General features: G+C 42.2%; 1 protein-coding gene across 1 annotated transcript; it reads left to right on the top strand.

Annotated features, from left to right (window-relative positions):
• The first annotated feature begins 275 nt into the window (after positions 1-275).
• spint2 (serine peptidase inhibitor, Kunitz type, 2) lies at positions 276-9,412 on the top strand. Its single transcript, XM_026328703.2, has 9 exons — positions 276-844; positions 3,245-3,415; positions 5,560-5,631; positions 5,730-5,801; positions 6,308-6,334; positions 6,827-6,988; positions 7,077-7,121; positions 7,404-7,509; positions 7,937-9,412. Exons 1-9 carry the CDS (start codon positions 406-408, stop codon positions 8,019-8,021), a joined length of 1,179 nt encoding a protein of 392 aa, XP_026184488.1. The 5' UTR covers positions 276-405; the 3' UTR covers positions 8,022-9,412.
• The last annotated feature ends 3,649 nt before the right edge of the window (positions 9,413-13,061 follow it).

Here is a 13,061-nt window from a genome sequence, read left to right as displayed (position 1 = left end):
ACAATCTGAGACTCCGTTCACCCTCTGGACCCAGAGTCCAGAACTACGCAGCAGACACATAGGCCTACTCAGACATTTAAAAAGATACCAGGAAGATTTTTATTACAAATTCACTGATCAATAAGAAACACGTGATACAATCGATCAAAAGGAAATGAAGTTAGTGACTGAAGACTTGTATAATGAAAACATTGATTTATGTGTGTGTGTTGAACTTTAACGAGAAAAGTCAGTGGATGACGTAAGTGGGGGCGTGGTCACAGTGACCTCACCTGCAGCCCAGGTAAATTTATCTGCGACAACAAAAAGCCGCCATACGCGGAAGTGGGTTATTGTTCCTGCGAAGCTGGGGCAGTTTCAGGTCTGTTGAGGAGATTTCGACCTTATCCAAGTACCACAGGGAAAATGAAAAAACACGGATTCGGAATGAGTTTGCTGGCGCTTTGTTTCCTGGTCTGGTCCGGTCTGGCTCTGGACTGTGAATGGGACCAGACCGTCGATCCAAACCAAACCTTGGACCTGTTCTCTGTGGGCAAAGGAGCGCAGGTCCTGGGGGATGCGGATGTGTCGGATACGGAGGGCTGCCAGGCGGCGTGCTGCGCTAGGTCGGACTGTGAGCTGGCCTGGATAAGTTACCCGGCGAGCGGAAAGCTGCAGTGCCACCTGGTGAGTTGTACGCGCCAGGGCCAGGACGGCTGCGACCTCCAGTCCAGCTCAGAGTACAAGACGTACCGCAAGAAGGTGCCGAACCAGAACCGCCCTAAGGCGGAGGACCCCGGGAATCAGCCGAGGATCGTCCCGCTGATGGGCTCCTGGGAACCGAGGGCCAACGAGACCAACGACAGTAAGGAACCCCCCCCCAAGACGCACAAACACAGAGTTTCACCTGCTTTGATAATAAGCTTATTAAGATTATTGATTGTTAACGGATCAGGTCTGAGTTGAAGTGAAATCTTTAAAGCTCATACATTTCTAATGCTTCAGACTCCTGGAAATCTGAAACTAACAAATCCTCATTGTGTATTTTAACTGATTATTGGATTTTCCCCAGTTGATTGTTTGTGTCATAAAATGTTAAAAATTTCAACACGGCATTTCCAAAAGTCTCATCTCAGCAGTTTGAAAGTCAGATCCATGTTCCAACTCAGATCAGCCGCCAGATCCAAGAAACAGAAAAGTTCAGGTCACAGTTTGTCTTTGGGGTTTAGCTTTTTGTTGATGGAAGCTGAAAAAGTTTGACTCAAACTTGAGTCGCAGCTGTGAAAAGTTTCAAGATAAAAGTCTGAGAGGAGGAAGTTATTTTTGTTTAACACGTGTTGCTGAAGCTTTTCTGGGCAATGACAGATAACATGGCTATCAATCAACCAAACAACCGATCAATCAATCACTGTCCAGACTGGTCGTTTTCTGGAACTAAGTAGCCTACTACAATACCCATAAACCTCTTCTGCTGCTGTTGCAGAAGATCGTAAACACGTCGTCATGGTTACCAGAATCACCTACAGCTGCCGCTGATTTTTATAATTAAAACCATTGTCCACATTAGCGTGTTGCTTACACCTGCTGCTAGCCTCTCACATGACAGCTATAAGCTCAGTAATGGGATGTGTTAGGTGAAGTGCACCCTGGGAGTCGTAGTTGACCTCTCTCTTCTCCTTTAGTTTCCAGAGATTAGTTGTAGCTTTGAGGTTCAGTCAAGGGCAGATGTGTTGAGGTGATTCATGTTGATAAACTGAGTCACTAACTTGGGTCATAAAGGTCATAACCCTTGTGTATTTTCGTTATGATTGTTTGACATGTTAAATACGTCATTGAAAACCAGATCAGATAGACCTGCTAAGTGCTAACTAGTCTGCCTTATCAAGGGGTTTGATGCTTCAGGATATTTAAATCAAATGTTTTGAAATGTAGTTAATTCAGGATGAATTTATTAACTGGTACTTTTTTTTTTTATTATTATGACAGTTTGTTTTTCAACTGCTGGATGGACCAAACAATGAGCCAATAATGAAGTGAATTGTTAGTGGCAGCTGTTGGTTCATTTAGCGTTTCACTAACTCGATTTTATTTTGTAATCCTTGGTTCCAGTTTCCATTTTGTTTACTGGTGTCGGTGAAACTCCTGCCTGATGTTTCCTGTTAACACCAACAGGAAGTGACAATAGGGGAACAAAACAACAACAAAATGACTTGAGCTGATTATTATTTTGGTTTGTTATAATTTTATGTTTAATTAGCCAGGTGAGGTATGTCCAATTACTCTCAGTATTTTGATGTGGAGTTAATTTATCAAGTCACAGATGTGACATGGTTCAGCTGGTGCAGACTGAACCTCAGGCTGAAGCGCAGTCATTGTTTTCAGGTCAGGCTGTAGTTTTAAAACTGGTTCCCTGTCTGACATCTCAGTTATCTGCAGGCTCCATCAGAACAGTGTTTTTTGTTTTGTTTTTTAGAGGCTTTCAGGTCAGACTGGTTGGTCTGGTTTTACCTGTGAATTCAACACCTGAGAGGAAAACACTGAAAACATTTCCTGCTCGCTCACACTAACACTGGATTAAAACCTTTGCCTCTTCTCTGACCCCTGAGTGAAACGTGTGTCTACACAGGAACATAACAAGACTGATGCAATGTTCTGTAAAAACTGAGTTCAGTTCACGCAAGTATTTCCAGAAATCCCCAGAGGAACCACCTCCACCTTCTGTCTGTATATGTTTCCTGGTCACTGGCACATTTCTCTTTTAAATGAACAGGCCCGAACTCCAATCTGTGTTTAACAGGCTCAGAATCCAGATAAAACCAAGTTAAAGTTGTTTTCTAGTTCAAGGATTTGGCTTTAGTCATTGTTCATATTTGAAAGTTGAGGGGAAGAAATCATGTTTATTATAAATATCATGATGTTTGGCTTCACAAACATTGTTCTTGAGTCTGAAGTTCAGTTTTTCTGTGGAAGAGGGAAAACGCTGGTTGCTGATGAGTTCAGGTGTTTGAACATTTGACTTCTTTTAGATCAACACACACTCATCACGCTCATCGCTGCTTCATCCTGTGATGGTGTTAACTGTAAGAGAAAGAGGGGTTAGTAAGGAAAGTAGAAGACCATTTGGAGAAAGAAGTTGTGGATAGTTTAACCTGGACCAGCAGGGACAGCAGCTCAGGCTTTAACCATTCAGTCTCCACATCAGTCAGACTGACAAAAACCTGAACATGACAAACCCACAATGATGTTCTCTTCTCCCTCCTCTCAGTTCGCTGCCGTCGGCCAATGAAGGTGGGTTCATGTCGGGCAGCGTTCCCACGGTTTTACTACGATGTGACCAATCAGGTTTGTCGCAGCTTCATCTTTGGCGGCTGTGAGGGCAACGGCAACAACTTTGACTCTCAGGAGGAGTGTGAGGCAGCCTGCAGCGGAATCACAGGTAACACTCTTTGATCAGCAGCTCCTCAGCTGATGCTGCCAGATGTGTCAGGTTTCTGAGCTCTTCAAACATGTATTCACCCAACGATGAATCTGTGAATTAGGTCATTGTTTTCATCGCTGCAGAGTAATGTAGTGGGAGAGCCAAAATGTCAGAGTTCATGTTTTCCTTTCACACTGTCAGCTGTTTTTAGTCATATTTTTATCAGACCACAACACCAATAGGCTGAATCATTTAGTAATATTCTATTATCGTATGAGGACAATAATATTATGATTATTTTAACAATGTTTGAGTTATTTTAAAACGTCGACTGTGGTGGGACTCGAACCCACAACCTGTGAAGTCCTGAGCTGCAAGACGGAGCGTTAACAGGACTCAGACAACAAGACATGACTTACAACACAGGTTGTTGATGTGTGTGTTGCCAGTAAACTGTATCGAGCTGCAGGAAACAGTGGTTTTGGTGCTGTGGACAAAAAACAGTTTAGCTGATTGGTTCAGTAAATGTGTAAACAAAAAAAAAAAAAAATTTGGTTTTCAGACTGGCTGATGGATGAAGTTTCTCATAAACACTGTGTGTGTGTGTGTACTTGTATAGCCATCTTTGTGAGTACCATTTTTAGCATATTTCTATCAAAGTGAGGACATTTTCCTGGTCCTGACGTTTTTCAGACTCCAGTTTCAGGGTTAAGACTTGTTTTTAGGGTTGGAGTTAAAATTAGGTTTAGGTTAGTGTTAGAGTGAGGCCTTTGGCTGTGTTGGTTAGGGTCTAGGTAAAGCATTATGTCTGAGTTTCCTCACAAAGATAGCTATGCAAGAGAGTGTGTGTGTGTGTGTGTGTATATATACACACACACGCACATATATGTGTGTGTGTGTTTCAGGCTGATGTGGTCAGACCAGTTCTCTGATCCTCGAGACAATCACACATGAACACACCTGTACAAAAACCCAGTTTACAGCTTGTACCTGCTGTTCCCTTTTTGTTTCTGAGCAGCAGCCTGATCAGATCTACAACCAGCCAGTAAGCACACTCAATTCAGCTGCTGACGTTTTGAAGGACCCCGTTGGTTTCAGAGAATTTTTCCACACAGACTTTCCTCCACCCAGAACTTCGGAACAGTCCAAATGAACCTGAATATGGGGGATGTGGTTTTCACAGGACAGTGTTGGTTTGGTTTTGGAGTTAACTGTCAGATAATCTCACCTGTGTCATGTAACATGAAGCCCTTTGTATGAAAGACACTGAGCGTATTTAAATCGCCTACATTAACATTAGTAAAACTTTCTTTGTATTAAAGAACAAAGAGTTTTCTGTTCATTGTTCCAGCTGTCGGTGGAAAAGTATGAATTAATGGCAGAAAAGTCAACACTTTGTGTGTCTGTGTGTTTGTACTGTGTTTTTCTTACATTCTGGGGACTTGGCTTCCTCATGGAGACAAAAGCCAGGTCCCCACTATGTAAACCACTCAGTTTTAAAGAGATTACTTTGTTTAAAGTGAGGGTGAGGTTAGTGCTAGGGTATTGGGGTTAGGGTTAGGCAGGCAGTGGTTATGGTAAGCTCCAGTCCCTGAGGGCCACTGTCTTGCTTGTTTTCCCTGCCCTCGTAGCTTCTAATTGGCTGAACACACCTGAACCAGGTATCAGCAGTGGGCAGGGCAGGTATTGTTAAACAAGCAGGTCAGTGGCCCTTGAGGACTAGAGTTTGATATCTCTGGTCCAGGGAATGCATTATGTCAGTGAGTGTGCTCACAAAGACAGAAGTAATACCCTATGTGTGTGTGTGCAGTGAATCATGTTTTTGTTGTTCAGATCATGTTTGATTTTTTTTTTTGTTCACTTCCACCACAGAATTACAACACTGAGAAAAATCTTGTCCAGTCAGATCTGTTCAGTTTGTTATTCCATCATCAGTTCTTGCGTTATTGTGTGTCAGTGTTGTGTAATAAAGGGACTGTCTCAGGAATGCACCACTCCCTTTATCATGTTGTTCTCTGGACCTGAACACTGAACTCTAGAAACAACATATCAGCTGATCTGTTGGTTGTTGAGTGAATTTCATAATCCATCTTTATTTAGAAGTTAAAATAATGTCAAACCAGTCCCACCAGTGTAACTGACCTGTGTGTGGTTGTGTTCAGGTTCGGTTCTTCTTGACGACTTGACTCCACCTTCTCCTAAAGCTCCTCGGATGGCTCCATCCTTTGATTCAAGTAAACAAACCTTTTACTGTAGCAGCAGCAGCAGAGTGTAGTAGCAGTATTTATCAAGCCCTGGTTTATTTGACATCTCTCTTTATCTTTGTGTCCAGACCTTTCTGAGGAAGTTGAGAATCCAAAACCTGAACCTGCAGTTGCAAAGTCCGTTCACAATAAGGAGACAGGTAATGGCACACCTGAGCACGAGCACACCTGAAAGTTCCTTACACTTAGTGAAACAGTGTGTGAACTATGGTCAGTTCCCTGACATAGTTTTTCCAGCCAGAAGAACTGACCTGCTGGACAGAGGACTCTCCTCATATCAGCTCTGAGTCGATAAAACACTCTCTGCTCTGTTTCTGAAGTGGTTTCACTTCTGAGAACATGTCTGAGACATTTTAGCTCACACAGAGATGTGAAGGTTAGAACTGAACGGAATTAAAGCAAACCAAGACAAATCGAAGACACAAAGACAGGAAAGAGTAAATTAAGAGAGAGTATCTACAGGATACAGAGAAATCTCTTTACAGTAGAAATGCTCAAGCAACAAGTCAAAGAAAAACAAAGTGAAGTAGAGGAAGAGCTGCAGGTTGATGTTGAAACATTTTGTCCTGTTCATAAACATTTGTGAGAATGAGGTCAGACTCTCTCGGTCAGTAAACACAACTGTGTTCTGCTCTTTCTGCTGCAGATAAGATGTCGGAGGACAACTACGCTGGTATGTTTCTGCTTATCTTCGCTTTTCAGCTTGTTTCACTGTTGAATCCCCTTCACTGCTTCACTTTGCAGGAACAGACAAACATAAAGATAAAACACTGTTGCATCAAATTGGAAACCTCATGGGTCAGCTTTATGAAGATCCAATCTAAGCTTAAAATCAGAATACTACAAAAAACGTCCCCACAACAACCAACATCAGTGAAATGGACCAAGCTTGTTTTTGATAAAATATCAAACTATATTCTTCATAAAATTGATATAAAAATATTGGAAAGTCAACGTATTCCACGTCATGACAGAATCAGACCTTTACAAAACTAAGTCTACATCGACGTCCTTTCATCCAGCTCCTGAGGGAAATTAGTTTCCAGGTGTTTCTGCTGGTGTGATGCACGTGACAGTGATACCATGAAATCATCTAAGAAAAAAGAATCTAACTAAAGGAGAAATAAAATAGAAATCACCGGACTGCACCCTTTTGTACAATCAGAGCGTTGCGAGGTGGAGTCCAAGGCGGGTCCCTGCAGAGCAGCATTTCAGCGCTGGTACTATAACAGCAAGACAGGGAGCTGTGAGACATTCATCTATGGCGGCTGCAGAGGCAACAGGAACAACTACGTCAGCGAGGAGAGCTGCAAGAGTGCTTGTACAGGTGAGTCACACACCTGACTGTGTCTCCACAGCTCTGTGCTGACGCTGACCCCTGTAACATCTGTCCTAATGTTGCTCTTCTGTTTCAGGTGTGTTGGAGCATCATGACAAAGTCCGTAGCCACTGGACCGCAGGTCAGTTTCTGCTCCGAGTGTCTGAGGTTTGGGTGAGTGGGTGGCCTCACACTCAAATATTTAAACAGGACTTCTTTCAAATGATAATGCTTTTCTGCCTGTGAAATAAAAGGTCGGACAGGGAGGAATGGTTTGTCAAGGCTGACACATTCATACAGGATTTCATATAATACACACACAGAACTGTTTGATGGTTTGAAGTGAGGAAGTGAAGTTTTTGTTGATCCAGTTAGTTTCAGGCTGTGAAACAGGTCTTCATCCTTGTCCCCCTGGTCTCTCCAGCCTTCTTCCTCTTCGTCACTCTTGCCGCCATATCTGCTCTGCTGCTGGTGGCACTCGTCCTCGTGTCTCTGAGACGCCACCGTTGGTCTCGTCCTTCATCTGTCAGGTAATGTTCACGTGTTGGTGTGTAACACCTGGCTCAGTGCTGCCACCGTGTTCTCAACACATCTTTATCCACAGTGGGTTTAAAAAAAACATAAAATTTAAGATGTCACATAAATCAAAGGTTCTTTGGCTGCAAGCTGCTCCACAGATCTGAAAAATAATGATGTGGTGCAGTTTGTGATTACAGGACCCAGCTCTAAAGTACAGTAATCTACAGTAAGTCCTCCGCAGAAAGAAAAGCTGTCACCAGCTGCTTTCAGGACTTGAAATGTGTGGGAGCATGAGCTGAGAGCTGTTTGAGGATTTTTTTTTTTTTGATTTAGTCACAAAGAAACAATTTGTGTTGCAGATGAATCCGAAACTGTGATTTGTGAGAAATGTTGTTCAGCTACACTGACATTAACATTTACTTCTGTCTGATCCTTCAGTGACAAGGAGGAGCTGCTTCCTGATGAGCAGTGCTCTGTGGAGTCTCTAACCCTCCCAGAGAGCCCCAAACCAAACAAGGCCTGAGGAGACACCTGGACTCACCTGGAGCCACTGAGCCTCTGGGGCCAGGGGGTGTTTCATGGTTTTGCTCCACCTCAGAATTGATTTTCAAAGATGTTGTTGTTGGGATTTTTTTTTTTTTGTGATTCTGCAAAATACGAAAATGATTGGTCAACCAAACCAAAGTCTGGCTAAACAGCTAAGATAAAGAAATTGGCGATAGAGGAAACAAACACAGAAGATAAAGCAGTGGCAAGGAACCGAATGTGGGATGGAATTTCAGGAACAACATGAAGATTTCACTTGTGAGGTGGGTTCTGTCTCTAAGCTGAGTGAAGATGGTCTGAAATTCAATATCTGATGCTTTAACTTTTTACGAAGTGACATTTGTTACATACAATTTTACAGTTTATCACTTTAGTCTCCTCCTTTCTGAGGCTGAGATGTTCAGAGAGATTTCAGTCTCACATTGCTAAATGTGATTATTTTTAATCATTTTACAGAAACAATTTGTTTTAACATTTTACTTTGACCTCTATAGTTTCAGGGGGTTTTTTGTTTTGTTTTTTTTCCCTGTCCTGATTTGATTTTCCTGAAGTTTAGAGAATTTCAGTGGTTCTGAGCCGCACTGCTGGACCTGGTTCATCATTAGCAGGAATGCACAGCTAAATGGCTTTAAATGGCCATTTGAAGTCATTTGTTAAGTAAACACTCAACCAATTAATTTGAGAGGTTTTTGTTTTGCTGTCTTATAAACTGAGGATGTTTGACTTTTGTACTTTGACTAAATCAGTGAGATGCAGATGTCACTCACAGTCGACCTCTAATGCATAACAGCAGGTGGGCATCATCTTTTATTTTTTGACTGAACAAATATGAAATTAATTTTTAAGGTTGAATAGTGTTTGTATGATGCCATAACAAAGTCACAGACTAACTGTAATTTAAACAAACCATTTCAAAGCTTTTTATTCAGGCTCCAGGATTTGGTTTAGTTCTGTCTAAAAATAAGGAACTTCATCCAGAAGGAGGAGACAGTGCCACATGGAACAGAATCAGGGTGAAGCAACAAGAGGAAAATGTATTAGTGCAAGTAAACTTTGATTCTTAACTGAATTTAAAAACTGCTGAAATAAAATTTTGGTTTTACCCGAATGAAGAAAATGAAATACAAGAATCAGATGTGTACAGCAACACAGGAGCCTATATTTCCCATGGTGCACCTGGGCTATCAGATTGCTCCCTGCAAGGCTGAGAACCACTGACTCACATTAGTAACCTGTACAAACCTTTTTGTTTTACTAATTGATTGAAGTGTGTTTTATTGATCATTAAAGGGAAGGATCATCTTAGTCACTTTAAACCTGATGATTTTACCAACAGGTGTGTTTCAATAAAGTTTTATGCACCTGTGCTCCAGGTAGCCCGTCGTCATTTCATGTTTGTGGGGAGTTTAGTGGAAACGGTACTGCTACAACTCTGCATGAAAAAGTAGTTTCTTACCAAAAATAAACTCAGTGTCATATTTTCCTCTAAAATCTTTATCTGTTTCAGTTAGAAAACCACAACTACACACACACACACACACACACACAGCTGCAAGCTGTCCTTTCAAATATTTGGTTCCTCCCAACAACAAACTAGTCAGTTATTTCATAATGAAAATGACACAAATATTTTAGGATTCCAGTATGAAATCATGACCACGTGAAAAGTAAAATGCTGGAGATTGTTTTTCTTAAAGACTACAGTAGATTACACATTTTTTGGAGTATTTGTTAACACATTTCAATACTTTACCTCACACTGGTGAAACTGTTTTAACTAATGTTAAACAGAAACTAACAAACGTGAAGTGACAAAAAATGCATATTTTGTCATGAACAAGGTTTCACTGCTTTTATTGACATATCTCACATCCTCAGTTTACTTTAGCTCCTGAGGTTTCATTCAACGGACATTTGATCGTATCTACTGACTTGATTTTATAAGTGAATTCATCCGACAGAACTTTAGCCTCATGACTTAAAGCATGACAATGGCTGTTAATGTGGCCTTGTAGTAGGCCTAGTTTCTCCTGCTGCAGAATTACAGGCAATTAAATGAACACACCTGTTAAAGGTTCAAGCTTTTTGCTATGTACTGGGGTAAATGTAAATAGCCTATAGCCGCAAACGGTGATGAACAGCCCTCGTGTCGAGCGCACAGCCTCTCCCAGCGGACCGCCGGCCTTCCTGCACGAAGCGGCTCACCGGGATCCCTTCAAACGAGAGCAGGATTCAAAGCCGGAAAGCTGCGGTGGGGGATTTTTTCAGGTTATTGTTTGTCTAAGAGACAGAGACTGAAACACTTTACAACTCCATGGTAACCAAAGCAGTAGTTGTAATCACAGACACACATTTCCAGATGTACTGAGACACATAAACAAACAGACACACATATTAAGACATTAACACACCATTGCACACACCCGTGGAGACATACAGACCAGCAAACTTATTGTAAATTTTCATTTGACAGGAGTACCAAAGCTGAGGTGGGGGATTTTGCAAAGCACTCCAGAGGCCACAGTTTGGACCAAAAAGGCACATTTTTCACAGCATCACAGTGAAAAGAGTCTTGTCTCTCATAAAAACAAAGGATTTATTCAATACCAAGGTCAAAGCGTGGTTCCTGTCACCTCACTGGGAGCCTTTTAAGTGAGAGGAGAATTTGCACCCGAAAAGGTGAGGTGTGGGATTTTGTTAACTGCTGTAGAGGGCACATTTCTGCAGCCACAGTGATACAGGCACATACAGACACACAGAAATGCAGGGCGGCAGCAGCAGCAGACATTTATTCAGCTATTGCACCTTTAAGTTTAAAACTCCCATTGGAAAACAATGGTGGATCTCAGCCACGGAAACAGCGTGGAAAATAGAGCATGGGTCTGATTGGCTTTTTTGATCATCACGCCCTAAAGGATTTTTAAGACAAGTTTGGTACATTTCTGACAAACTGAATTTTGGCACTCCATGTAATGTCATCTCCATTTCATCCCTCAGTACAGCTCTCCATAGGAAAACAGTTGTGGCTTTCTGTCATCTCCAAGACAACAGTGTGGAAAATAGAGCATGGGTCTGATTGGCTTTTTTTGATCGGGTCGGCCTAAAGGACTTTTGTAGCAAATTTGGTACAGTTCTGACAAACTAAATTTTGGCTCTCCATGTAATTTCATTTTTACAGCTCTCCATAGAAAAACAATGGTGGATTTAGGTCATCGCCAAAGCAACAGCCTGGAAAATAGAGCACGGGTTTTTTGATCAGGATGCCCTAAAGGATTTTTGTACCAAATTTGGTAATGTTCTGACAAACTAAATTTTTGGCTCTCCATTAAAATTTTTGCAAATTTTCAAATTGTTATACAGGGGGCGCTATAGCGCCTATTGTGATTTTGTTCAATCACCTGGATTCAGGCCCCCGGGATCTAAAATTCATCAATTGGTCAGGTTCAAATCCGACAACGTGTGCGATTTACCACAACTCAAAAGTGCCAAAAACGTACGTCAACTGGGGGGTCCGTCAAAGGAAAACCGTAAATATTTGTAGCCCGGGTAATTAGCTGACCCAAGACACAATACTGGGGTTCTTGCAGTTTTATTTCAAACAGCGCTGTGGGGCGACATTTCGTCAAAAACCACACATGGCAAACAAAACTAATATCCCGAAAGATAATCACATTCATCAAACAAATCTGACAAATATGACAGTGGGCTTAACTTCTCGACACGGGAGCTCACACCGCTGCTCCACTACTCCTCGTCACAGGGGTCTTCACCATGCGGCTCATTACAGATACAAAACCCATGCGTAATACTCCGCACGTCTCCATTTTAGGATCACATTCCAAACAGGAAGTAACCCAGAGTGCACTTGGAGAAATTCGCTGCAGATTTTCCCTTTGCTATGCAATACTGCCCTCTGGTGACCAAATGTAATGCACTGCTTTCTCCATCTTGAGGCACATTTACCCACATCAGAAAACCAACTTTAAACAGTGATAACGTAAAATAACCATGAACAATACAAAATATAACAACTTGGTTTAGGGGACATTTTGATACAGGTGGAAAACTACTTAGTCATTTACTTATACATGAGTTTACCATAAGTTTACCACCCGGCTACATTCTCCCCTGCAAACAGTCAACGTCCTCGGTGAGTACAAAACTTAAACTGAATCAAATGCTCCTTGTAATGCCTTCTCAAAAAGAGCAGTCCCCAGACTTGTTAAAACCTGTGAAACCATGTCTGTGCTGACTGCTACAGCATTACAAGCTGATTTTGGCAGACGAAACGGATTGGAATGAGCTCCAGCGGCGGCTCGTTTGCTTCTCCTGACTGCAGGAACTGGTACATTGAGTCCATGATCACCATCCATCAGTCCAGTAGATCTGTCCCTTTGTTTGTATGAGGCACCGGCCCTATCTCCAGAAGGCAATGCCTCGTACACACTGTCTATTTCTGGGTCAACGTTTTCCACACAAGTTAAATCAGTCTCAGGAGTTTTAAAGTCACTTTTCCAAGGTGAAGCAAAAATGTCCGAACCCACCACCAATTCAGGAGCACAGACCTCTTCTATGATCACAAACTCCAGATCGGCTGGCCCGGCAGCTCTGCCTTCCCTTCAGGCACTGGATGGGTGTTAATCTGCCCTCGACTCTTTATCCTGGGCTTGGGGACCGGGAGCAAACAAGGTCGCAAGTCTGACCGATGAACTCTTTTTGTGGGAACCCCCTCAACAGGTTCAAGAGTATGAGTGGTCCCCTGTATGTCCACTACCTTGTAAACTGTGGGACTCCAGGCATCTTGGATTTTATTCCTCCCTGTTGGTCTGTAATGGAGAAAAACTGGCTGACCAATTTTAACAGATGGGCAATACACTTTCTCATTTTGTATGGCGTTTCGCACATCTGCCTTCTGCTCAGCATACTCCCTAGCTCGCCTATGTGCCCTTGCACCTCAAAGATGCAAGTGCAAATGAACTCTTGAACATCCTGGACAACTTTGGGCTTTCTCAGCATG

Source organism: Mastacembelus armatus, chromosome 13 (genome assembly GCF_900324485.2).
Source record: "Mastacembelus armatus chromosome 13, fMasArm1.2, whole genome shotgun sequence".
NCBI lineage: Eukaryota > Metazoa > Chordata > Actinopteri > Synbranchiformes > Mastacembelidae > Mastacembelus > Mastacembelus armatus.
The sequence above is the reverse complement of the archived record's forward strand: the minus strand, read 5'-3'. Positions and strand labels throughout refer to the sequence as shown.